The sequence below is a fragment of the Diceros bicornis genome, chromosome 18 (assembly GCF_020826845.1).
Source record: "Diceros bicornis minor isolate mBicDic1 chromosome 18, mDicBic1.mat.cur, whole genome shotgun sequence".
In the NCBI taxonomy this organism is placed as follows: domain Eukaryota; kingdom Metazoa; phylum Chordata; class Mammalia; order Perissodactyla; family Rhinocerotidae; genus Diceros; species Diceros bicornis.
In genome coordinates this window covers 2,729,679-2,757,040 of record NC_080757.1, presented here as the reverse complement: position 1 = coordinate 2,757,040, position 27,362 = coordinate 2,729,679, and the positions used below count along the sequence as shown (strand labels likewise).

Below are 27,362 nucleotides of genomic sequence, written 5' to 3'. Positions count from 1 at the left end.
GGGCGGTGACGATGACGCCTCCTACCAATCCGGCGGGAGCTGGGCGCCGGGGTCGGGACGTCCCGCGCTCCGGCCGGGCCTGCAGTGCGCAGAGGACGCGGCGTGAGCATGTACCGACTGCTGACCCAGAGCCTAGGCCGAGGTCTCCTGCGGACCGCTGGGCGGCGGTGCCGGGGCTGGCCGGCGCGCCCGCTCCTGGGGCCGGCAGGAGGCCGGCTGCCCGAGGTGGAGGTGCCGGCCTCCCGAGTCGCGCCGCCCGGCCGGGGTCCGGGCCTGCTGCCGCTGCTGGCAGGTGAGAGGCGCGGGCGGGGCGGGGCCGTCTGGGCCGGGGTCGGGGCGCGGGCCGGGCCCGGTGACCTCAGAGCGCCTTCCCGCAGCCCTCTCCTGGTTCTCGAGGCCCGCTGCGGAGGAGGAGGAGGAGCGGCGGGGAGCGGGCGGGGCCGCCGCCGGGGACGCGGCGGACGAGGCCGAGGCCGAGATCATCCAGCTGCTGAAGCGAGCCAAGGTGAGGCGGCCCGGGTGCGCGAGCCTGGAGGCCTTGTCGATGCGCATTCCTCTCTCGTTTACCCAGGACTCGGTGGAGGCTCCGAGGGTAGACTACCCGGAATTAGATGGGTCATGGGGGCGGGGGTTAGGATCCACCTAGGCTCGTCAGACTCTAAAGCCTGCAGTGAAACCGCTGCAGTCTCGGCTGGAAATGGAGATGGCACCACAGGCATCGGCCTTTTATCCAAACAAAATTTGCAGAAGTGTTTTGTAGTTGTTTTTATCAGTGAACCTGCCAAGCTGAAAGGACTGGCATAGAGAATTTTGCACGTATGTAGCGTCCTGAAAATGCAGTTTAGTGTTGGTTATGCGCGGTTTGGTTCTGTCTTTTTAAACTCTTCCTTTTGTCCACAATCATTTCTATTTTTTCTTCTCCTCCCCAGGTTATCGCATCTCTTCCATTGTACTAACAACCGCCTCCAGGCCAGCCAACAACGTCCAAATTATATATTCCCATACTGCAGTGTGCTCCTGCCATGCCGTCCCCACTTTGAGGTCCCTCCTACCTCTCGGACTTAACCTGTCCGAAGCTAAACTCTTGATCTTAAATGCCTCCCCGACACATTCCTTCACCATCTTCTCTTTACTACTGTCTACCCAGTTTTTCAGCCTGGAAACCTCACAGTCATTCTTAAAACTTGTGGTACCTTACCATCGCCTCCCAGTTCACTTACAGTCCAGCAACAAATCCTGTTGCCACCAAATCCAAGATATTTCTCAAGTCTGCCCCCTTTTCTGTCTCTCCTGCTGTCACTCTACTGTTGCTGCAGCCCACTATCTAGTAGTCTTGTCTGCTCTGTTGCTCCGCCCTTACAATTCATTCTCCATGCAGCAGCTAGAGTGATTTTTTTAAAATGTAAGTCAGACCATATCACCTCCTTGCCTAAAGATTTTGAATGACTTCCCTCTGCATTTATGGTAAAATCTAAACTCTTATGCCATGGCCTGCAGGACCCTACATGGTCTACACCACCCTGCCTTGCTTGCCCGTTTGGCAATAATCCTGTGGCTCACCATCCTCACTTCACATCTGTTTCCTTTCATTTCTTGAATGGTTCTTGAAGAACCATTCTCTTCAGCCTCTAGGGCCTTCACTCATTCCCTGCTCTCTGTTTGGGTCATTTTTCCCCATAATTCCTTATTTGGCTGACTCTCATCCTTCCTACTTCAGTTTAACTGTCACTCCCTTGGAAGGCTTTTCTGACTTCCGTTTAGAGGAGACCCCTTTTTGTTCCTTTCCATTGTTTTTCATTATAGCTCCTATCATTAGTTGTAATTAAGCTTACTTGTCCTACAGGGTCATTTCCATCTTGCAGGAAGAGAGAAAGAGGATGTAGGGCAAGCAGCTTCCTTATAAAATATGGTATAAAGATTGCTCATATTCCTGCTGCCTGCATCTGTTGGCCAGAACTTTGTCATATGGCCACACATAGCTGCAACAAAAGCTGACCACCTCTGTCACTATTATAGACATAATGCCTGGTGCATAGTAGGAATTCAGTAAATATTTGATGAATGAATGAATAGCTTCCTTGTATGTATTGGAGTGTATAGGCATATCCGATTCTGTCTGGTAGCACATGCATCTGCTTTCTTTACATTTCATTTCCTATTATTTTCTTTGTTTTTTCTTTTCAGTTGAGCATCATGAAAGATGAGCCAGAAGAGGCTGAGCTAATTTTGCATGACGCTCTTCGTCTTGCCTATCAGAGTGATAACAAGAAGGCCATCACTTACACTTATGATTTGGTAACTCTTCTAACCAATCTGAGTCCCTGATGATGAAAGATAGATGCAAGAGAAGAGTTTTTAGCTCTCCTGATTTATATTCCTGACCTTCAGGATGTCCTAAAACGCTTTGGTTTTTTGTTTTACTAAGTTTTCTTTTGGTTTCAATTTTTATTACCCTTGGGGTGTCACTTATAAGAAGTCTCAAACCCAGATCAAATTTGACAATATTTGTTTCTTCAGCAATGAGTGGATTTAGATTTGGTTTGTCATCAGCAGAGTGTATGTATATCCAGGTGTTTACTCTCACACTGTTGCTGAACTTTGCTGTTAGCAGATTAGTGACATACTTCTTTCTCTGAACTATTTTTTTATTTAGAGGGTAAAAGCAAAAAGGAATCTTTAGCTTGAAGATTTTGAAGTAAGTAGGAACACAGTGCTCTAAACTGAAAAACAATTTGTAATTTGCTTTCAGATGGCCAACTTAGCATATATACGGGGTCAGCTTGAAGATGTAAGTAAGTAAATTACTTCGTAATATTTTGAATAATATTGAATTTATGAAGGAGTAGCCTTAAGGGAACTTTATTAATAAGGCTATGGGCTAAGCTGCTGTAGCAAAGAGACTCCAAAATAGAGGGACTGAAACGAGAAGGAGGTATATTTCTCTTTAACGCGTTAGTCCAGAGGTAGCTAACACTGAAGAGGGATAGGTACCTCTGCTCCATGAAATGGTCCAGAAGCCCAGGTTCCTTCTAAGATATGTCCTCATCTACATAGGTGAGCTAGCTCACCTCCAGCCTGCAGGAAGGAAGAAAGAGAGGATGGAGGGCAAGAAGCTTTCTTATAAAATATGATTTAAAAATTGTTCACATTTTCTTCTGTCTTCATCTCTTGGCCAAAACTTCATCATACGACCACACCAAACTGCAAAGGATGCTGACCTATTAAAAATTGAGGAGATTCTGTAACTAAAAAGATGGAGAGGAGAGTGACTATTAGGGAATAGTTTGCAGTCTCTGCCACAGTGGGTTTGGATGAAAAGTTAATTTCTGAAGTTGGTTTCTACTCATCACAGAATAGTTTGTAAGGTGCCCAGAGGACGTGGGATCCTGGAATTTTATTCTTTTTTCCCATCACAAGGGCACTTTGTGTGTATATGAGTGTGTATATTGTGCTTTACAAGGAATGATGCATCAGACTAGTACTTAGAATCCAGAGTCATATAGATATTGGGGGCCAAGTGAAAAAAAAATCTTGGGCCGGCCCAGTGCCATAGCCATTAAGTTCGCATGTTCTGCTTCGGTGGCCTGGAGTTTGCCGGTTTGGATCCTGGGCACGGACCTACTCACTGCTCGTCAAGCCATGCTGAGGCGCTGTCCCACAGAGAAGAGCTACAGCTGTACAACTATGATACACAACTATGTGCTGGGGCTTTGGGGAGAAAAAAGAGAAATATGTTAACGCAGGGCCAATCTTCCTCAACAAAAAAAGTCTTTTCCTTATGCTTTTAGGCAGAAAAACTTTTTAAAGCAACAATGAGTTACCTGCTTGGAGGGGGCATGCAACAGGTAAGGACGTTGCCTAGGATTGGGCTGTAGCTGAAGCAGTTTTCACAATAATCTTGCTTCCTGAAAACTCCACCCAGTCCCCAACATGTGCTTTGGCCAAAAAAGGTGGATTTTTTTTCCCCCAGGACCTATATAAAAACTGCCAGTCTTTCACTCATGCAAAAGCATGGTAGCTGAGGAATTCAAAGTTGGCTAAATCTGGCTAAATCCTCCTAAAGGATAAAGACGTTCAGGCCAAAGTCAGTCTAGAAGTTGATCTGAAATATTCTTGAGGGAATTTTACTTGTCATGAATATCCTTCATTTTTCTTTCTCCCAACAGGAAGACAATGCAGTCATTGAAATCTCTCTAAAGCTGGCCAGTATCTATGCTGCTCAGAATAGGTAAGTATAGTCAGAATCTAGGTGTGGCAGCAGCGAGGGGGTAGGGCTGTGGGCAGAAATCTTTGCCTGTTGGATGTTTTATAATTTTCATTTACCTACTACTACTAATCATCTGGGTCTCCAAAAAATTGGATGTCACACTCAAGGTGTTCCCTCCCTCATCTCTGGAATCTTCATCTTTTCCAGTTTTGCCCCTGCTGTTTCCATTAGCCTGCTGAGTGGGGCAGAAAGCCCTCACACCTCTGGCTCACTGTGACAGAGCTAATTAAGTTTTCTGTTCCGTGTTGAAGTGGGGCGGGAAGTTATAGGCAGAACTTTAGTTTAGCTCTTCCTTGAAGAGGAGGGAACAATGTAGAGGCTGCTGGGGATAATATACTTTAAAGAAACCATTTTGCTGATATAAGTGTCAACAAACCAGGAAGTTAGGCATAAAGTTAAATGATGAGAGAGTTGCTGTGGGAGTGTCTCAGTGGCTAGTTGAGTGGGCAGTGTTTTTAAAGCATGTAGAGATGATCAGGTAGCTAGGTTTTTTGGAAGGGGAAATATCTAGGAGTAAAAGACCTTTGGGTAAGTAGGACAGGAAGTCGGTGCTAATTTAAAAGTATTAGATGAGTCTAAATTTGTGTAAAGAAGAAAACACCTGCCAGCTACACAGGAAAAGCTTTAGAAAACAATTTGGATGTGTGCCAAAGATCAGGAATACTGATGAGTGAGGCCTGGTGCCTTTCATTCTCTCTGGGTGGAGTTCAAAGGAGAAACAGGTAGGATGTAAGCAGAGAACTCCTCTAGAGATTTGTATTTTCAGATGATTTTTTTTTCTTTTGTGAGGAAGATCAGCCCTGAGCTAACATCTGATGCCAGTCCTCCTCTATTTTGCTGAGGAAGATTGGCCCTGGGCTAACATCTGTGCCCATCTTCCTCTACTTTATATGGGACGCCACCACAGCATGGCTTGACAAGTGGTGTGTCGGTGCACACGGGGGATCCGAACCTGCGAACCCTTGGGCTGCCGAAACGGAGCATGCGCACTTAACTGCTGTGCCACCGGGCCGGCCCCTTGGGTGAATTTAAGGGAAGACCTAAGAGTAGCTTTTCCTTAGGTTTTTAGTTACTGCAGAAGTTGGATACCAGAGGTTTTGAATGACATCAAGCCTAGTGCTCCAGAAAGAGTGCTCGTTGAGGCCAAGGGTCCTGGCACTGGTCTCTGCTCCCTTAGTCACCAGCTCCTTCATTCTTAGCAGGACCCACTTAGTCTCCCTGCATTTGGTTGGACACCAGATAAGCTAGAGCTTCTGAGGGCCTTGGACTTTAAGTCTTTCGAGGAGCTTTGAGGTTGGGCGTGTCAGGAGCATTGCAGCTGGGATCAGTCTCCCTTGGAGGAGTAACAAACAGGACTAGATGTTGATGTGGTATGAAATTCTAGGATAAGAAGCTCAAAGCTAATAACACTGGAGAGAAAGACATTCATGGTCTTATAGAGGTGAAAGCTTGTGTAATAGCCACTAATAATTAGCCTCTAAGTTACTCTATACTCTCCTCAAAAGTGTTTTTTCATTTTGTTTTATTAAGAGAAGCATGAGACCAGAAAATATATGGCCAGATCTTCAGACTTAGAAAGGCTGATTAGTTAGGAGGGGAGTTGTTTCTAGACATTTTGCTCTGACTAGGAGCATCTTGTGGGCAGCCTGCCCTTGCTCCATGTCCTGGCTGAATAGGGTCCTCCTGCCAAGCTTTGGGTCTTGGGAAGCTTCGGTTCTTCTGAGAACAGACTAAAACTGTGGGGTCATCTGTTCTCCCCTGGCAAAGCACCAGGAGAAGGGGTAAGCTTTGTAGTGCCACTTCTGGTAAAAAACTAGAGCCAAAACGGAAGAGCAAGAACCAGGGCTGAGCTTCTGGATGGAGAAGGAATTTCTGTCATGTTTCTGTGCATCTCTTTGTAGAAACCAGCAGTTGACACTTGTTCTATCCAGAGTCAGTCTGCCTGCTGCTTGGGTGTCCTTTCCACTTGACTGAGGGTCCAGAGCTAGAGTCAAGCTAAATGCCTTCTAGTGCCATAGCTAGGAGTTCCATTTCTTTAAAAGAAACTTTCATCAAAGATCTACAGCTTGGAAGAAGTAGAAAGCTAATAAAACTCTCCAGAAATTGTATGAGGTCAGTAGTTAGAATCCTAGTGCTGGGTGGCCTTAGCCTCCACCCTAGCCTCCACCCATATTAGTATTACTTTGAGCAGGTGTAAGACTTTCATAAACAGAGAAACTGGCTTACTTGAAACTGTTAGTGGGAGATGAAAACTGCTGGTTATGTCAGTTACTAAAACTGTGGCAGTATTCCTAGCTTTTTATGTCTTGTTACATTAAATGGGTGACTAAAAAAAAAAACCTTTTGAGAAATGGTAGATTGACACCTTTTAGAGACTTGAAACAAAACTGTCTCTTCCCATCTTACACTTCCTTTATTGATAATGCTCAAACCCAAGCTGGGAAAATGAGGATAGAAGAGGAGTTTGTGAAATGGTGAACAGCCAATTGCTGATCTTTGCTTTACAGACAGGAATTTGCTCTTGCTGGCTATGAATTCTGCATTTCAACTCTAGAGGAAAAAATTGAAAGAGAAAAGGAATTAGCAGAAGACATTTTGTCAGGTAGGGAAACCTGACTGTTTTCTGGACATTGTCTTTTTGCCACAAAGGCTTCACTGTTACGCTGCGATGAAGGGAAGGGTATCTGAATTGGGGGAGGGACAATTATCCATGTTGGAAATTAAAGCGGCTATTTTTCAGGTCTCAGCAGAGGGTTTGGAATAAGATATTTTGTTTAAACGACTTGACCACTATTTTTTTTAACCCCTGGTGACATGTTTATAATTTATCTGTTGACTTTTATTATATATAACCTCTGGAAAATTGAGGAGCAAAAAGGGGAGGTCTTGCTCATATCTCTTGGTTCACCTACCAATCACAATGCTAATTAATTACCTTTTGATCTCAGATATACACCATGTTATGAAAGACAGAAGCTTATGTTTTTGCAGTTCATCCTCATGGAGGGAAGAGCATAAAGAATTATACTAGGAACAGAATGAGATGAGCAGGAAGCTGTCCATCTCTCAGCCATTCGAGTTTCTTGATATGGTTTGAAGTATTGGGAATTTTCAGATTTGACATTGATTTAGTAACTTTTATTTCACACTTAATCTATGCCAAGAGCTAGCGAGATGCTAGAGATGCAGTGGTCAATTCTATTATCCATAAAGCAATAAACATGCCTTAAAAGAGTTGTCTGTATGCTGTTGTCTTCCAGTTCTCTCTTGAACATAAACCAATTTTTGTCCTCCGTCACTTTGCTGAAGCTCCCTTTGTCAAGGTCACCAGTTCTCAAACCTTATCTTACCTACCATACTTAGCAGCTCTGACCCAGGTGATTACTATCTCCTGCTGGGAACACTTTATTCATTTGGCTTCTGGGACACCTTACTGGTCACTTGCCTTCCCCTTTGCTAACTCTAAAGTTAGCAGACTTCAGGGCTATCTCTGGCTGTCTTCTTTTTCCTCTCTGCCCTCACACCCTGGGAGATGACATTTAGTCCCATACCTTTAAATATCATTTATACATCTTCAGCCCCAACTTGCACATGAACTACAGACTCTAGGTAAGTTTGTCTACCTGACATCTTGACCTGAATGTTTAATGGTCATCTCACAATTAACATGTCCGAAACGGGTCTCTTGATTTCTGCCACTCGCTAACTTGTTTCTCCACCAGTCTGCTTCAGTGAATGATACCACCATTCACCCCAAGAACCTAAGAATCATCTAAAATTTCTTCCTCATTCCCTATATGTAATTCATCAGCAAGTTATATAGGATCAACCATCAAAATATATCCATGTCAGACCACATCTCATCCTCTTGCCCTACCACTTTGGTCCAGGCCATCATTGTTTCTTGCCTGGACACCTGTAATAATCTCCTCACAGGTTTTCCTGCTTCCCTTCATTCCCTTACACAATCTATTATCCATGCAGCAGGCGAAGTGATTCTTTAAGGACTCAGTGTCTTTGCGTCACCTTTAATAATTTTATTTATTCATTTATTTTTTCCCCCAAAGCCCCAGTAGATAGTTGTATGTCAGTTGCACATCTTTCTAGTTGCTGTATGTGGGACACGGCCTCAGCATGGCTGGAGAAGCGGTGCGTTGGTGCGCGCCCGGGATCCGAACCCAGGCCGCCAGCAGCGGAGCGCGCGCACTTAACCGCTAAGCCACGGGGCCGGCCCTGCGTCACCTTTAGAATAAATTCAGAATCCCTGGGTGGACCTATAAGGCCCTACATGATCTGACCTCCACCCACCTCTTCTGTATCATCTACTACTGCTCTCCCCCTTGCTGATTCCACTTTTACCACACTGCTCTTTTTCTCACTATTCTTGTACATTCCAAGCTCATTGCCATCTCAAGGCCTTTTTACTTGCTAATCCCTCCACCTAGCCTGTTCTCCCATGTCTTTACATAGCTAGCTCTTTTCATTCAGTTCTCTGCTCAGATGTCACTTTCTCAGAAGGCCTCCCTGACTAAAACAATCATCTCTTCTCACCTTAGTATCTCTCTAATCCTTCATCCGTCTTTACTTTTCTTCACACTTGAAAGTAGGTTTGTGTGTGTGTGTTGTGTGCTTGTGTTTGTATTGCCACTAAAAGTATATATATTTGTGTGTGTGTGTGTGAGGAAGATCGGCCCTGAGCTAACATCTAGCAATCCTCCTTTTTTTTTTGCTGAGGAAGATTGGCCCTGGGCTAACATCCATGCCCATCTTCCTCCACTTTATGGGATGCCGCCACAGCATAGCTTGACAAGCGGTGCGTCGGTGCACGCCTGGGATCCGAACCGGCGAGCCCCGGGCTGCCACAGCAGAGTGCGCATGCTTAACTGCTTGCACCACTGGGCTGGCCCCTAAAAGTATATTTCTGTTCAAGTGTTTTTAGTATTTGTCTTCCCTATGAAAGAGGGATAGAGACTTCATCTGTTTTGTTCACTGCTAAGCCCTCAATACCTAGAGCAGTGCCTGGCACATAATAGAGTCTTTAGTAATTGTTGAATGAAAGAACAAAAGACCTAACGAATGTCAAGTAAATAAAGTTTCAGTGCAGTGTGGAAATGCATTGAGGAAATTCACAAAATGTCAAAACAAGTCTAGCTATCATATAAGTCACTTTTGAACTATCCACACCCTTGTTATCTTTCATTTATAGCATTGACTTTGGACAGTTTCTTAAGAGTGTAAAGCTGTCTTTTCTTTTTTTCCTTTGGTGAGGAAGATTGGCCCTGAGCTAACATCTGTTGCCAGTCTTCCTCTTTTTTTTTTTTTGTGTATGGGACGCTGCCACAGCGTAGCTTGATGAGCAGTGTGTAGGTCTGCGCCCGGAATCCAAACCTGCGAACCCTGGGCTGCCGAAGCAGAGTGAGCAAACTTAACCACTACACCACCAGGCCGGCCCCAAAAAGCCGTCTTTTCTAATTCCAAAAGTAGTACCAGTGCATTGAGGAAAATTTAGAAAAGCATTAAGAAGAGAATAAAGATCATCCATAATCATGCTACTAAAAAAGAACTACTGTTGATGTTTCGGTGTATGTCTTTCCAGGCTTGTTTTCCCCTATACTGTTTACATTTTAAGAAACAAATTAGGACACATACTATATAGACTACTTTGTAACTTGATTTTTTTTTTTTTTTTTAGTAATGTGAAAACACTTCTTTTTTCCCCAGGCAAAGGAATTGTTGTTGGAGAGAGCAAACTAATTTCTATTATAAACATTATTTTTACATTTTACATTTTACATTATGCAGTAAAGAAAATGTTACATTATTCTTAATCTTATTTTTTCTGAAGAAATACATTCCCACTCAGTTTTGAACAAAGCAAGTCCATTATCAAATTCATGTACTTTTTATTGACATGACTAACTCTATCGTAAGAGTGTCTTACTTCAGATCATGTAAAAACTTGGTCTAGGGCCGGCCCCGTGGCTTAGCGGTTAGGTGCGTGCGCTCTGCTGCTGGCAGCCCGGGTTCGGATCCCGGGCGCGCACCGACGCACCGCTTCTCCAGCCGTGCTGAGGCCGCGTCCCACATACAGCAACTAGGAGGATGTACAGCTATGACATACAACTATCTACTGGGGCTTTGGGGGTAAAAATAAAAATAAATAAAATCTTTAAAAAAAAAAAAAAAAAACTTGGTCTAGGGTACTCATTTTGTTCCTCATATTGTAGATATATATGTAATTACTGAGGAAAGGCCCATAAAAAATTAAGTGACAGCAGATTACAAAACAGTATAGTTAGGAGGAGCCTAATTTTCTAAAATATATAAATTAAATATAGGTATAGAACAGGGGCTGAATGATACCAAAATATAGACAGTGGTTATTTCTGGTTGGTAGATTTTATAGGAGATTTATGTTTTATTTGTGTCTTTCTGAATATTCTATAATATTTGCAACAAATTTTTTTCTTTTTAAAATTACTCTGCTATTACCTAATAGTATAAAAAAATCAAGTAATATTATGACTTACTTTAAAAAAGCATTTCCATGCCATACTTCTTCCTAGAGTTACTTTCAACTCTTAACCAATTTCTTCTGGCATTTTCTTCATGTTTCTAAATAACATATAAAATTGGTGTTTCTTGATTTATTATTTTTAGAATCTATTGATTTATAGGAAGATTTAGCACAATTTTTGGTTGTGTCTACATTATTGTGAATATATAAATAGTGTTAGCTGCTGAACCAAGTAACATGATTACATAATTATATCTTCTTTGGTGTACAGTCTTTTGTTTTCTCTGAAGTCAGTAGTTAACTAGATTTTTTTGTTGCTCGTTTTTTATGTATATGACAAATTTTTCTCATAAGCATAGTACTTGCTTGCTTTAATTCCTAAGCTTTTCTGGGGTTCTAGGGTGTATATAGTGGCTTGCTTCTCACTAGCATAGCGGTCTGAAGGCATTCAGTCTTCATCTTCCTTTCAAGTGCTTAGTCACTTACCACTTTTTTCTCTCCTTTTCATCTCCCACAATTTTTTGATCTCTGTCATCTCCCTTGATTGTTCTCTACTTTTCTTTTCCTTATGGCTTTATATCTTTTTTCATTCTTTAACTTTGATTTTAGTGGTGTTTGGGAAGGGAGTAGAGATAAATGCATGTGTTCAATCCAGAATGGTATGTCTGCATAGTAGTCCAGTCTTCTGTTATTGGACATAAAGGAGTGTCCAGATCTGTTTCTTTAAGATAGATTTTTAGCATTGAAATTTTAGGTCAAAAGTAGTACCTTTTAAGGTTGTTGATGACTGTTGCAAAATTGCCCTTGAAAGGACTGTATTAATTTACATTTTCTGGTTCTGCTAATTTATTTGCTTTGTGACTTTGGTTAGATTAATCGTTACATGCTTTTGATCCTCAGAATGGGCTTCAGAGTAATACTCTTCTCACAGGAGGGAGTCAGGAGGATTGAATGAGTTAATACATGTAAAGCACTGAGAACGATGCCTAATACATAGTAGCTACTCAGAAAGTGTTAATGTTCGTTAGTTTTTATTGTTGTGATAAGGCAGTGTGCCCCTTCTCCCCAAAACTCATTAATTTTTATAACCTTTGTTAGCTTGATGATATAGCATTGATGCATTAACTAGCATTTCTTTGATAAGCAGTGAGGTTGATCATTTATTGGTGCTTTTTTTGTAAGAATATTAACTCTATCCCGTTGGCTTTTTTCTTTTCCCTTATTTGTGTGTATAGAGTTGTTGGTTGTTTTTTGTAATTAAAAAGAAATGTAAAACTAACATTTATGTAGTTTAAAGAATAAAGAGAAGAACAGGCAGTGATCCAACATTACAGTACCTTTGAAGCCCTGTATGTGCCTGGCCCCAGTCCCATTCCCTTTCCTGCCCCAGAGATACTACTCTCCTGAATCTTTATCATTCATTTACTTTTCTTTAGTTTTACCTCTGTATCTCTTACAAAGATATTGTTTAGTTTTTGCATGTTTTTTTTTTAAATTTACATAAATGAATCACAGAGTATGACTTGCACGAGTCTTCAATTTTTTTGGAATTAGATCTGAATTCATTTATGTTTATTTGCTTTTATTAATTTTTAATAAATATTAATTGAGTAGCTATTCAATGTCATGTATTGTTCTAGGATTTGAATAGAGGCAAGTGAGGCAAAAGTCCCTGCTCTTCTGGAGCATAATCCTCAGAAAGGTATATTTTTTAAACTTTGAAATCAGATAAATATTTGTCCATCTTTCTTTCTAATTTTCTTTTCTTTTTCTTTCTTTCTTTTTTTTTTTTTTGTGAGGAAGATTAGCCCTGAGCTAACATCCATTGCCAATCCTCCTCTTTTTGCTGAGGAAGATTGGCCCTGGGCTAACATCCATGCCCATCTTCCTCTACTTTATATGGGATGCCGCCACAGCATGGCTTGACAAATGGTTGTCAATCCGCGCCCGGATCCGAACCCCCAAACCCCGGGCCGCTGAAGTGGAGCACGCAAACTTAACTGTTTTGCCACCGGGCCGGCCTCTCTTTTTCTTTATTTCTAGACAGTTTTAACATTTAACTTTTTAGTACATCTGCAGTTTATTTTGGCGTGAAGTTGGTAACTACTTTCTTAAAGATTCGATTCTATCATCATTATGTACTTATTATGTATTAGTATATGCTTGGGTGTCTTTTGGAGTTTTCCATTCTTATTTATTCATCTGATGGCTCTTATGACAGTATACATTTTTGAATTGTATGGTATTATATATTGGAGTTATATGGTAATACATATCTTGCACATGCTTCTTTCACAAAATTTCTTTCCATTTTATTTTTATTTTTCACATGCATTTTAGATATTTTTCAAGTGAATTTTAGATCATTTTGTCAAGTCCCCAAAGTGCTTTGAGACTGAATTATTAGATCTGCATCATATTTATAAATTAGTTTGGGGAGATTGCCATCTGAATAAGTTAGCGTTTGACTGCAAATAGCAGAAAATTTCAACTAAATTAAACTGTAAGGACACTTATCTTACGTAACTGGCAGTTCAGCCAAGAGGGGCAGGCTGTGAGTTAGTTGATACACAGCTCATTGAAATCCTGAAGGCTAAGATTCTTTCCGTACCTCCTTACTGTCATTCTCAGTGTTGGCTTTCTCTTCATGCTCCCCTAGTGGTTGAAAAGTGACTAAACCAGGTCCCAGGAATCTCATCCAGAAGTGGCAATGTCCAGAGGAAAAGGAGACTTCTTTGATGTTTCTCTTAGAATCAAGGCAGTCTTTCCTAGAAGTCCCCAAGTAGATTTATCCTTACTTCTTATTAGCTGGAATTGGGTTACATGGCATTTTTAACCCAGTCCTTGGCAAGAGAAATGGGATTACCATGATTAGCTAAAACTGATCAGGATCCATTCCTCGCAGAGGATGAGAATCTCTGCTTGAATCATGTGAGAAAAGAGTGGATACTGGGGCAAACAGCACCTCTGCTAGTAAGAGAAGTCACTCAGGTCGCTCACTACACTATCTTTGCAGTATTGAGTCTTCCCATTGAGGAGCAGGGTGTGGCTCTTGGTTACAGTTTTTTTCACATAGACGTGACAACTATTTTGTTACATTTGATTCTTTTTTTTTTTTTTTAGCAATTTGTTTTTTTTTTTTTTTTTAATTTTATTTATTTATTTATTTTTCCCCCAAAGCCCCAGTGGATAGTTGTATGTCATAGCTGCACATCCTTGTAGTTGCTGTATGTGGGACGCGGCCCCAGCATGGCCGGAGAAGCAGTGTGTCCGTGCGCGCCCGGGATCCGAACCCCGGGCCGCCAGCAGCGGAGTGCGTGCACTTAACCGCTAAGCCACGGGTCCGGCCCAATTACATTTGATTCTAAGTGGACACTTTACTAAACTATTTGCCTATCAGTTGATAGTCACACTATTTCCAGATATATAATTATATATTTGGGAAATGGTGTTTCCTTTTAGATAGTTATACTTCTATATATTATTAAATCTAGTTCATTGGCTATAACCTCAGAACAACGTTAAATAATAGTGGTGATGCACAACTTTGTCTTACATCTAATTTGGTGCTAAATTATATGAATAGATTTTTTATTATATATCTAGAGCAAACCAGGCTTGCTAATAACTGGTTCAGTATACTGCTAGATAATATTTAATGCTGATATTTTATTTAGAACTTTTGCATTTATTTTCTAATGTGAGAGCCATAGTTTATTTCTTGTGCTTGTCATTGCAGCATTGTATTAATATGATAAAATGAATTGGGGTGCTTTCTATATTTTCTATTTTGAATAGGTACGGGATATTACATGGGAATTTACTCCTTGATCTATTCCTTGAAAGGTGTAGAATCTGTGAAACCATAGGGGCCAGATCTCCTTTAGAGTTGATTCTCTGGCAACTTTTTTTCTTCTTCTTGATTACTCATACATTTAAGTTTTTTCCATTTTCTTGATTTGATTTCAGTACCTAGGACAATGCCAAGAACACAGCATTAATCAATATCTGTTGAATAAGTGAATGCATGGGTGAAAGAATTTTGGAGTTCTTGAAAGAAACTTCCTTAGGTAATTTTTTTAAAGCATAATTTACAGTATTCTTATGTATCTGAGATCATATTCCTTTCCCAGTTCTTAATTTTATGGATTTATTTCCTCTCTTTAAGAGATTTTTTCCATTGATTCCTTCCTCTTTGCTTTTCACTTATTTTCATCTTTTAGATAGTCAAAACATTTCTGCAAAGTTGAAGTATTTTTGATGGCATATTTGGTTTCATGAGTACTTGAAGGGCCTGAGTTTGAATTCTGGCTCTTCCACTGGTTAGCAGTGTAACGGTAGAGAAGGTACTTAACTTTTCTCCCCTCAGTTTACTCATCAATAAAGCGAGAATAATAGTGGAACCTACCTTATAGAGTTGTTATGAGAATTAAATGCTCTAGGACTATGACTAGTACTCATTAAGTACTATGTAAGAGTTTGCTGGAATGTGATATATTTATTAACCTAATTTATTAAATGGTTTAGCTCCTCTATATTATGTTTCCCATTCTCAATTTATGAAGAACCTTCCTATTTTTTTTTTTTTTTTTTTTTGTGAGGAAGACTGTCCCTGAGCTAACATCTGTACCTATCTTCCTCCACTTTATGTGGGACGCCACCACAGCATGGCCCGACAAGCTGTGCGTCAGTGCGCGCCCAGGATCCGAACCTGGGCCGCCAGCAGCGGAGTGCACGCACTTAACCGATATGCCATGGGGCCGGCCCTTTCCTGACTATTTTATTCATAGTTTCTTCTTGGTTTTTGTCAATTTTGTTGATCTTTTCAAAGAGACAGCTTTTGCTTTCATTTTCTCTGTTGTTTTTCTATTTCATTTATTTCCACTCGAATCTTTATTATCTCTTTCCTGCTTGCTTTGGGTTTAGTTTGCACTTTTTTCTAGTTTTTAGGTGGAAGATTAGGTTATTGGTTCAAGATCTTTCTTTTCTAATACAGGCATTTATAACCAAAAATTTCCCTCTACTGCTTTAGCTGCATCCCATAAATTTTGATATGTTCTGTTTTCATTTTTATTTATCTCAAATTTTTCTTGTGGTTTCTTCTTTGATCCTTTTGATATTTTTGAGTATGTTGATTAATTTCCATATATTTGTGAATTTCCCAAATTTCTTTCTGTTGTTGATTTCTAAGTTCATTCCATTGTGTTCAGAGGACATGCTTTGTAAGATTTCAGCCCTTTTAAATTTATTGAGACTTGTTTTATCACCTGATATATGGTTTATCCTGGAGAATGTTGCATGTGCATTTGAGAAGAGTGTGTATTCCTTTGTTGTTGGGTGGAGTCTTCTATAGATGTCTGTTAGGTCTAGTTGGTTTATAGTATTGTTCAAGTCTTCTGTATCCTTGCTGATTTTGTCTAGTTGTTCTAGACAAAATTTTTGTTTCTGTGATTTTTTTTAAACATATTTCTATTCTATTTAAACAGTCCTAGATATATATCATCATTGTGAATTATCCCTTCATTGGAAAAATTACTTTTTTTTTGTCCTACTTAAGGTATTTGTCACAAATTTTAGTTTTACATTGTTGACTATATGTTACTCTTAAATTTTTTCTGAGTCATTTTGTTTTCAGTGTGTCTTATGTGGAAGGCTATGTTTGGATTTTTTTAAAACCTAATCTGAGCATCATTGTCTTGTGATAGAGAATCTTAAAACCTATGTAAAATTAGTATCGAAAGTGATATTTGGTCTAATTTTTGCATTTTAAAAAATGCTTTCCATTTTTGTTATTTCTTTTGTTTTCAGGTCCCTCTTATAGGAATTTTTTCCTCACTAAACCTCCATTTATCTTTTGGAAGGAAGGCTGGTTTTCATTTCTATTAGGGGTAACCTAAAAATTTCTTCACGACATACTTGACTCAAAAAAAATTCTCTTTTCAGTTTCTTCTATAAGATAAGATGACTACAATTTAACATTCTTCTACCTTTCCCTTTCCCTGCTTGTTTTTTCTCTGTGATCTGGAATTTTAGACCTAGTGGGATTTATTGCAGAGAATTCTGAAACCAATTTATATGCCTTCTTTTGCAGATAGCCTGTTTTCTCCTGCCTGGTTCCTTTGTAGGAGTCAGAAGTTTTATTAGCATAAAGTTAGGGGATGTGGGCCGGCCCCGTGGCTTAGCGGTTAAGTGCTTGTGCTCCGCTGCTGGCGGCCCGGGTTCGGATCCCGGGCACGCCGTGACGTACCGCTTCTCCGGCCATGCTGAGGCCGCGTCCCACATACAGCAACTAGAAGGATGTGCAGCTATGACATACAACTATCGACTGGGGCTTTGGAGGGAAAAATAAATAAATAAATAAAATTATAAAAAAAAAAAAAAAAAGTTAGGGGAAGACTTTATGACTTTTGCCTGGTCTGTGAACCTTCGTTTTTAAGATCCAGTTCTCTGGAGATTCTGTAGTACATCTTTGATTATTGCTATAGTTCTTCTCGCTGTGGTCTTTTATTCAGGAATGTCATTTACCTGTATGTTGGCCTCGCTCTCCTCTGTCCTTTATATTTATCCTCTCCTCCCTGGGTTTTCTTTTCTATATTTTGGGAATTTCTCCAGTGTGTATTCCACAATAATGAATTATCATTCAGAAAAGTCAGTTCTTTGCTTTTCTTTTTCTGATTTTTTTTTCAGATTTCAAGCAAAAATAAAGTGTAGAGACTTTAACAGATACCTTTATACCTTCCCCTTAGTTTTTTCAAATCTAAGTATTTTACCATGTGTGCTTCAGAATTCTTTTTTGTAAGTTTAAACCCCTGTGTACTACTGCTCGGTGTAATTACTATCCTTAATTTGGTTTTGGTCTTTATCATTCTTATGCCTGTTTATTACACTCATATATAAAAATAAATAATATATAATGGAGCTAATATGTTTTTAAACTTTGTATGAATGGTATACTGTACAATTATTTCTGCAATATGTTTTTTCACTCAACATTATGTTGTTGAGATTTATCCATGTTGATACTTAAAGCATCAGTTTTCCTAGCACAAAGGCCCTGTTAGCTTGCCAAACCTGATGTCTGCTGTGTTACATCTGTCCAGAAGGGGTGACTTCCTCTACTTAGTCCACTGGGGTAGGGGAGTGAGGAGTGAGGTGGAGCCTTTTTTCCATCCTCACAAGGAGTGATCCAGTGTAGAGGTGGCCCTGATTGTTTCATTCAGTGCACCTGCAGACTATGGTATAGTATTTCACTGTATGAATATACTACTGTTCTCCTGTTGATGGACATGGAGGTTCTACATGTTTTACTGTGGAAAATAATACCTCTTTGAACATTCTTGCACCTGTGTCTCTGTGCACACATGTAAGATATTCCCTAGGGTACGTACCTAAGAGTGGAATTGCTAGGGTGCATATACTAGATATTACCAAATTACTTATCAGTGTGGCTTTACCAGTTTAGAGTTTCACTAGCAAAGCTTTAGCATTCTTGTTCCTCTATATCTTTGTTATTGTTGGACTTAAAATTTTTTGATGATCTGGTGGGTATGAAATGGAATTTCTTTGTGGCTTCAATGTATTTCTCTGATTACTAGTGAGATACAGAACATCTTTTCATGTATTTATTGGCCATTCAGATTTCCTGCTCTGAAAATTTTGTTTATATCCTCTGCTTATTTTTTTCAACAGTTGTCGTTTTCTTACTGATTTGTAAGGGTTCTTTATGTATTTGAGCATCTTACATTTTGTAGGTTACATATCTCTTTGTAGCCCTGTCTTTTGACTTTAGGGTATTTGACATACAGAGATTAAAATTTAAATGTAATATTTTGTAAAATGTAAAATTTTGATAATTTTCCTTTATAGTTTGTGCTTTCTGTGTCTTGTTTAATAAAATCCTTCACTCTACTAAGGTCAGAAAGATAGTCTCTTCTAACTATTTAGTTTTTTACATTTAGTCTTTAATTTACTTTTTAATATGGTGTGAGGTAGCGATATAATTTTTCTCCCCTTCCTGGACAGGCTTTAGCTCAGGACTGTTTATTAGTCCATCTTTTTCTCACTGATTGTAATGACATCTCTATATTGAGATTTTATAGATTCATGGAGTGCCAATGTTGTTTAATTCTATACTTAAAATTAATTTTTAGTTTCTTTATATCTTTTTCCATATTTAGTTCAGTACTTTTATGTTTTTAATTCTTTCTTTTTATTCATTCATGCAACCATTCAGTCAAGAAATACTTATTGAATGCCTGTTACGTGCCAGACACATTACTGGCCACTGAGACACAGCTATAAATAAAACAAAGTTGCTGCCTCATGGACCTAAATTTTTAGTGGAGGAAGACACATAATAAACACTATCCAGTAAATAGATAATATATCCAAAGATGATTAACTGCTCTGTAAATATGTATATGAGGGAATATGTATATAGGGAACATGTTGGGGCAGTATGCTGCTTTATAGAGGGGTCAAGAAAGGCCTAATTGGTAAGAAACCTGATGAATAGGGGGGTAATAAGCCAAGTTCCAATCTCTGAGGGAGGAAAATCAGGCAAAGGAGGAACAAATGCAGGGCTTTGAGGCGGAGCATACTTGATATACAAGTAATTATTTTAAACTTAGTTTATACTCTGTGATTATTCACTTATCTAAAATTCTTGACGATGAGGCTTCCTTTTTTATTGTCTGCTGATTCTCATGATGAATTTTCATGCTTACTAATTTTGGATTATAAATTCCTCTTCAGCAGGGTTTCAGCTGTAAAATGAGACTCCAGAATGGTTTTTTTTTGTTTCTTCCAGGCACTCAGGTCCAAGCCTAAATGGATGGTATAAATTTAGACATCGAACTGCATGTAGCACAGGCCTGTGATTACAAATTTCCATGGTAGTCATTTTTCCCATCTAGATTCCAGGCTTGGCCATTCAAGCTTCCTTGTGGTCTCTGTAGCCGGAAGGGGGCTTGGGGGAAGGGACATATGTAGCCTATGACGATCATCTTGGTTTTATGCAAGGGGCTTCAGATCTAGTTCTCTGTTTTGCACAAGTTGAAGAACTCAATTCTAGATTACAGAGACACTCAGGCCACCACACAAAACCAACAAAAACTGGGCTTTTGCTGTATCAACTCACATGCTTTCCACTTTGCATTTTAGCTTACTCCTAATTTCTGGCCCTTGGGATTTCCTTCTCTTGGGAGCTCAGCTATGCATATAAAAGGATGTTTGTTATAATTTATCTGACATTTGAAGCATAAGGGTTTTCAGATTATCAGTGACATTACTGGAACCAAAAGCCTTAGTTCAGATTCTGCTTTACTCCTTCTACTACTACCATAGACTTTCCTAGATTATGATTGTTGGTGGGGGGGAGCTGGATGCCTGTGCTCAAGTGTTCCTAAATTAGAGATGCTCTTTTTCTTATTAATGGAGCATCCCTATTCCTGTTTTTATAAATGCATATAATTGTTCCAGTACCTTATCAAATTCCTTTTTAGTCTGCATTTATGCAAGCCTAATTTGATATACTGATACATTAAGTACACTGAGCCATTCTTGTATTCCTGGAATAAATGCTGCTTAGCCATCTCCTTAGTGCATTTGAGAATTCCATTTGCTAGTATTTTAAGTAAAAATTTCTGTAATAAATCTTGTTTGTTTCATGGACTGATTTTAGGTAGCTCATCTTTTTCTCTGATTAGAAATAATTTTTGGAAGAGAATTATTTATAATTAAAGTTTGAAGAAATAAATATGCTCCCCCACCTCTATTGAAATAATCCTGTGGGGGAAGCTCTGTATGAACAATCCCAATTTATTTCTCAGCTGTTATTAGGCTATCTGGTTTGTTCTTGTCTAATTTCTAGCAGTTTTTATATTAATATTTCAAGGAACCATGTTTTAAATGTTATTACCTAGAAAAGGAATTCTTTTTTGGTAGTTTATTAAAGCTATGAAATTTTCTCTTAACTTGACAATATGCTAAAGGTTTTATTATGGAGCCTTTTTATTTTTCCTTTGGTCCTATTTTTAGAGAAGTATATTTTTTAAAAAAATTTCTGTTTTTCATGTTATTATGGTCAGAATGTGCTATGAATTTAAAACATTTTCTTCTTAACAGTGAAAAAATATTACAGCTGAAATTTTACCTCATTAATTATTCTTTCTAAAAAGTTTTACTCTCTTCTATTCTAGTTAATTTCCATTTCTGATATCAGGGGTAATAATTTTCTACTAGGATTACTTGTTACTTTATTCTTGTACTTTTGAGTTATAGTACTGAACATTTTTTCTAACTGAAAAATGTAAAAAGAGCATATTTTTTTAAAATATAGAAATATTTAAAGAGAATTAATAAAAATCCCAGAAATAGGATTCAGCAGTCATTTTTTTAAGCATATACAGTTTCCAGAATTGGAATAATTATACATTATGTTTTGTGATGTTTTTGGTATATGGTAAACATTTTTGTTTTTAAATGTTCTCAAAGAACATGAGTTTTAGCATCTGTATGGTATTCTAAATCTTCTCACTGTTACAAATTACTTATCTTCTTGGACTTTTGTTTGTACTTGAAGGGAGCATAGAGATTTGTCTCATTCTTCTCATTTTTAACTTATGTGTTTCTTCATTATATTATCTCACAATACTGTTAATATTAAACTGCTGCTTGATTTTCATAAGTTTTTGCTTAGCCTTTCAAAAAGAGTGCTCATAGTTAAATATTTTTTGTTTCAATATTTCCTTTTAATAGAGAAATATGGTACATTTACATGTGGTGTTTAGTTGGTGCCATCTTATGTTCTGCTTTTTATATTGGTCATATTTATTCATAAATATTTGTATATACTTTTTATAGTTATAAAAATAATTTCTTCTTTTTTTTTGTGCTGAGGAAGATTCACTCTAAGCTGATATCTGTGCCAGTCTTCCTCTATTTTGTATGTAGGTCACTGCCACAGCATGGCTGCTGACAAGTGGTGTAGGTCTGCCCCCGGGAACCAAACCTGGGCCACTGAAGTGGAGTGTGCTGAACTTAACCACTAGGCCATGGTGCCGGCCCCTTGTTGATATTTTTTGAAAATAAATTTGTAAGGTAGTCTGTTTAAAACTATTCCTAATTTGATTTTAAGATGATTATCATTTACCTTTTATATATAACTAAGCCAAAGTAAATAACTTTGGATTTCTACGTGAAGAAAAGTTTCATGTTTTTCACTTTTACCCTCTGATATTATAGATTTTTTTTTTTTTTCCTTTTGGTGAGGAAAATCAGCCCTGAGCTAACATCCATGCTAATCCTCCTCTTTTTGCTGAGGAAGACCGGCTCTGACCCAACATCTATTGCCAATCTTCCTCCTTTGTTTTTTCCCCCAAAGCCCCAGTAGATAGTTGTATGTCATAGGTGCACATCCTTCTAGTTGCTGTATGTGGGACGCGGCCTCAGCATGGCCGGAGAAGCGATGCGTCAGTGCGCGCCTGGGATCCTAACCCGGGCCGCCAGTAGCGGAGCGTGCACACTTAACCGCTAAGCCACAGGGGCGGCCCTACCCTCTGATATTATTCCAACAGTTATTTTCATCTACCACAACCACATTGTTCTATTTAAACTCTCTCTTCAATAATTGGTCATACTATTATTTGGTAATATAGTCTTCTTTAAATTCTGTATGCGATTTATAAGTTCTCTGAAACTTTGATGATACAGAAGGAAAACTGATATGAATGATAGCTTTGCTGGTAAATAAATCCAACAGAACACTTTCAGTTGGTGTCTAATAGTTTTGTTACTTAAAATTATCTGAGGTAACCTCTTTTTTAAGTCCTTTAAGTAAACATTTACTTTCAGCTGAGCTGTTGGCAGAATTTCCACAATTGTAATCTAGCTCATTATCATTTCTACATTATTTGTATTGGCTCTCCAAGTCTTTACTTGTGCAAGTTGCTATTGGTTACTGTTCTCTAGATTTGTGTAGTCAATTCTGTAACATGTTGACAGGTGCTGTATCATTGAGTCTTTATTATTCTTCTTCAGAAAGTGAATTAACTGTTCTTTAAATTTGGCTTGTAACTTTCCATTTTAGGATTCTCTGTGTTCTTTGGTTTTTTACTGCATTGTTTTTTCCACCTTAAAGCTTTTTCATTGGTCCTAGACTTACTTTGTTGTTGCTAACTTATTCTTTTTTGAGTTTATCTTCACCTGTTAAATATTCACCTGTTTCTGTTAAATATTATTAGTTTCAAACTAAAAATATTGCACATTTTCATTGATGTGTGGACTCAATCTTACTTAAAATGTGGGGAAAAGTTCGTCATTTCATTGGATATTGCGATATTATAAGAAATATATATTTGGTGACCAAATATAATTTTTCATATATATTTGGTCTTTGTCCACAGTTCTTGGCTTACAGCTCCCAAACCCTTAGAATTTCCTAAATGTTGAGAGTGATAAAGATGTCTTTTGTTATGTTAATGAGGTGAATTGGAAAGGACCTAAGGATGGGGGCTAGTCACCAGTGGAGGCAACCATGTGATCAAAAAGTTAGAACTTTCAGCCCCACCGCCTGACCTCTGGGGAGGAGAGGGGCTGGAGGTTGAATCAATTACCAAGGGCCAGTGATTTAATCAGTTTTAATCAATCGTGCCTATGTAATGAAGTCCCCATAAAAACCCAAAAGAACAGGGTTCAGAAGGCTTCTGGGTTGGTGAACATTTGGAGGGATAGTGATCTAGTAAGTAATCTAGTAAGTAATCTAATAAGTAAAGTGTTTCTCTGAGTTCTGTGAGCCGCTGTAGCAAATTAATCAAACCCAAGGAGGGAGTCTTGGAAACCTCTGATTTATAGCCAGTCAGTCAGAAGTAACCTGGACTTGTGACTGGCATCTGAAGTCCAAGGAGGAGGTTGTGGGAACCTCCAGTCTGTACCCAGTTGGTCAGAAGCACAGGTAACAACCTGAGCTCGTGACTGATGTCTGGTGGGGTAGGCCCGGGTGGCGGAGTGCAGTCTTGTAGGACTGAACCCTTAACCTGTGGAATCTGATGCTATCTCCAGGTAGATAATGTCAGAATTTAGTTGAATTCTTGGACCCAGCTGGTGTCCAAGAATTGCTTGTTGGTGTGGGGAAGCCTCCACACACACGTTGGAATTGGGTCCAGGAACCAATTAGATGTTAATCCACCTAAATTGTCACCTTTGTGTAACAAAGTATAAAGTAAGGTTAGGAGCACTTCTTAAGTAACATGAAACATTCAGTGGGACCTGTAGTGTTAAAATATTTGTGGGTCTTTGTAACAAGAAAAATGATTAGGTAGGGTAGGTTGGCCAATTCTCTGTCTGATTTTCGATACTGTACTTGTTATATCCCAGCAATGCTCTTATTTCCTTCTCAGTGAAAGAGAAAGCCAATACCCACCTCCTTCTTGGCATGTGCTTAGACGCCTATGCTCACTACCTTCTGTTCTCCAAGCAGCCATCACAGGCACAAAGGATGTATGAAAAAGCTTTGCAGATTTCTGAAGAAATGCTAGGAGAAAGACACCCACAGGTAAGGGAGGAAAACAGAGAGAGGGACTATAAAACAAAGCTTTCAGAATTTATGTGTGTGAAATGCCATACTCTTTGGGAACAGATATTTAGCAGATGGTCCTAGGATTATCCTCCTCATGCCCCAGTCTATTCATTTTCTTACCACCACTCCCCTACTCCCAACTACTTGTTTAAAAAAAGATTTGAGACAGCTGATCAATTACTGGGTCTGCCCAGAACATTTTTCATGAGTACTGGTTTACACAGCAGAGCAACCTTTCTAAAAGGAAGGTCTAACCAGGCACCCGTGTGCTTCTGGGGCTTCAGAGGAGACAGCACAGTATTTTGGAATACTGAATCTTATGAGGGTCAGGTTAACACATGAAGATCCTTGCCTCCCTTGCCACACAGGTAAAATACCAGGGGAAGGTGGGAGAAAGAAGGAGGGACTGCATTAAAAAAAATTAAAAACGACTTGCATAGAATTTAAGCACACTATGCAGAGCTTTCTATTAAAACAGTAAACACATTGAATTGAAATCATCTCTTTTCGTCTCTCCTCTTTCAAATTAAGTTCTTGGAGGTAAGAAGTGGATTACTTTGTGAGTGCTTGGTACCCTCAACATAGGACACACAAATTTTAACTGGACTAAACATGTCCCAAGGCTGGGGTGGATGGGCAGAACAAGTTATTGCGCTATGAATTATCTTCAGTAAAGGGATTTAGGACTTATTACAGAGTCCCCTTAATGAAATATCATTGAGGAATAATAGGAAGACAAACATGGAATTGAAATCACCAAGAACTAGAACTAGGGCTTAAAGCATGGCCTCCAGTGGAGAAGGAGGTAGGGCCTGCCTCTCTCAGTACCAAAATTTAAAAAACTCTTAATGGGAATCTTGCTAAAACCAATGATATATTTCTTCTTCTTGGTGAGTCTCAGGGTCACCAATAGGAATGACATAATAATACAATTTATAGGCTCCAGAGGCTGGCTTCTCAAGATTGCTGAACCTTAAATGGGATCATATTATAGCTTCTTTTGGCTGTTATTTTTCATTTGGTGCTTCTAATTTGATAATGAGAGTAATAAGTAATATTCATCCTGTTCCCTAGTTTGTAATTTGTATCATTTTCCAGAGGATCAAACTAATGCTGTCCACTGTACAGTGTGAATGATAAATGCACATAATTTGTTAAAGGCCCATGTCCCTCACTTTTTGTGGAATGCTAGGAAAGATGAATTCTGAAGTATATATATTCACAGTTTCTCAAACTCCAAATTAATGTTAAATCTGTGTAGGTGTTTTTAAAGAAAAAGCTGTCTGTTTTTTCTTTTGTATAGACCATCGTGCTGATGAGTGACCTGGCTACCACCCTGGATGCACAGGGCCGCTTTGATGAGGCCTGTGTTTATGTGCAAAGGGCATCAGATCTGGCGAGACAGATAGAACATCCTGAGCTACACATGCTGCTCAGTAATCTGGCTGCAATTTTGATGCACAGAGGTAGGGAGCAATGAAGTTTGACTGACTTGCTTTAGGGAGGGCAAGGGGCAGTGGGGAAGCTCCAGAATTAAAAGGCTGGCTGAATAATACAAAAATGAACGCATGTTTGGTTGAAGTAGCATTGTGTCCAGTTCACCTAACTTTTATAGTCCTGCATTAGCCTAATGAACCACATCAAGGTAGAGAAAACTTTGCAATGATCGTACCTTATTTCTGTAGCGCTTCAGAGATTTCTGAATGTTTTCACACATATCACTTAATTTGTTCCTCACAGTATACTCCTGAAGGTGGTAAGACAGGTAGTATCAGTTTGATAGACATACTGTGCCATCCTGCTCAGAGCCTCACCTATAAATTTTCAGAAACCTGGAATAATAGGTCTTTCTTAGACATACCATCATTAGTGAAGTCCCTGACTAATGGAGTAAGGGCCCCAGGGGTGTACTGGAAAGGGCACAGTTAGTCCCACAGCACTCACTGGGTTGGAGCTCTACACTTGGGCCAGCTTACAGCCTCTCTAATCCAGCTTGTCAAATGGGGATGAAATGAGGCAGCACCAGTTCTGTCCCTTAATGAGCACACAGCAGACCTGTACCCATAGTAGTGCTTTCTCTTCAGAATCTCTTTTAGAATCACTTTGAAAACATACATTTTCGTCTTATCCTCCCTTCTCTCCGGGTTATTGTAGAACGATATGCACAAGCAAGAGAGATCTACCAGGAAGCACTGAAGCAAGCAGAACTGAAAAGAGATGAGGTTTCTATACAGCACATCAGGGAAGAGCTGGCTGAGCTGTCAAGAAAAAGTAGACCTTTGACTTAATTTTATCAAGCTCTACGTCCCTTTTTTGTTGTAGGGAATTTGCAGTAACAGCTATTATTCCAGTCTCAGTGGCACCCAAATCAGTGGCTTAAATAGTTTGTCCTTGATATTCAAGTTTTCTCAGCTTAGCCTTGCTGAAGGACAAGGAGGGGGTGGGTGGGTGTGTGTGTGTGTCACACACACATATACATATACACACACACATATACACACTGCCACTTTTGTTTTTTAAAGGGAAAACAACTTTCATCCCCAGCTGATATTTGACTTCTAAGGACGGATGTCAAGTGATGCTTTCACTTGTAATAGCTGTGCTGGCCACGCTGGTCTAAGTGTAACTACGGAGGAAGATAGGCCAGTTTTCCTCTGGGCTGAGTGGTGGTAATTGAGCAGGCATCTCTACCATAAGATTTTACTCCATTGATTTGCTGCCCTCTGTTCTCTGATTTTATCAATATCTGGCAGACCAGAGCTACCTGTCTCATGGCAAAGGGGGATTATGGTGAGTTATTTTTCTTATAATCTATTTCATGAACCCCAGTGTGGGATTTAATGCATAAAGGAGGAAAAATAATATCTTGGTTTGCCACCAGCATCCAGCATAAGGTTTTAAAGTGGGAATTAGTCACTTGAAAAGTATAGCACCCACCTGATTATAAATGAAAGTGAACTGTATGTTTTTGTATGTATCTGATTATATATAACTGTGGGAAA

General features: G+C 39.3%; 1 protein-coding gene across 3 annotated transcripts; it reads left to right on the top strand.

Moving 5' to 3' along the window:
• The first annotated feature begins 91 nt into the window (after positions 1-91).
• Positions 92-27,362, top strand: TTC19 (tetratricopeptide repeat domain 19). 3 transcript variants are annotated; one of them, XM_058559617.1, is made up of 10 exons: positions 92-292; positions 378-505; positions 2,185-2,295; positions 2,750-2,788; positions 3,789-3,845; positions 4,167-4,228; positions 6,775-6,869; positions 24,182-24,336; positions 25,664-25,826; positions 26,883-27,362. In XM_058559617.1, exons 1-10 carry the CDS (start codon positions 109-111, stop codon positions 26,906-26,908), a joined length of 1,020 nt encoding a protein of 339 aa, XP_058415600.1. In that variant the 5' UTR covers positions 92-108; the 3' UTR covers positions 26,909-27,362. The 3 variants fall into 3 exon arrangements, with proteins under 3 accessions (XP_058415600.1, XP_058415599.1, XP_058415601.1); XM_058559616.1 differs by lacking the exon at positions 26,883-27,362 and adding an exon at positions 26,515-26,816 and having other exon boundaries at positions 94-292; XM_058559618.1 differs by lacking the exons at positions 378-505; positions 26,883-27,362 and adding an exon at positions 26,515-26,816 and having other exon boundaries at positions 268-292.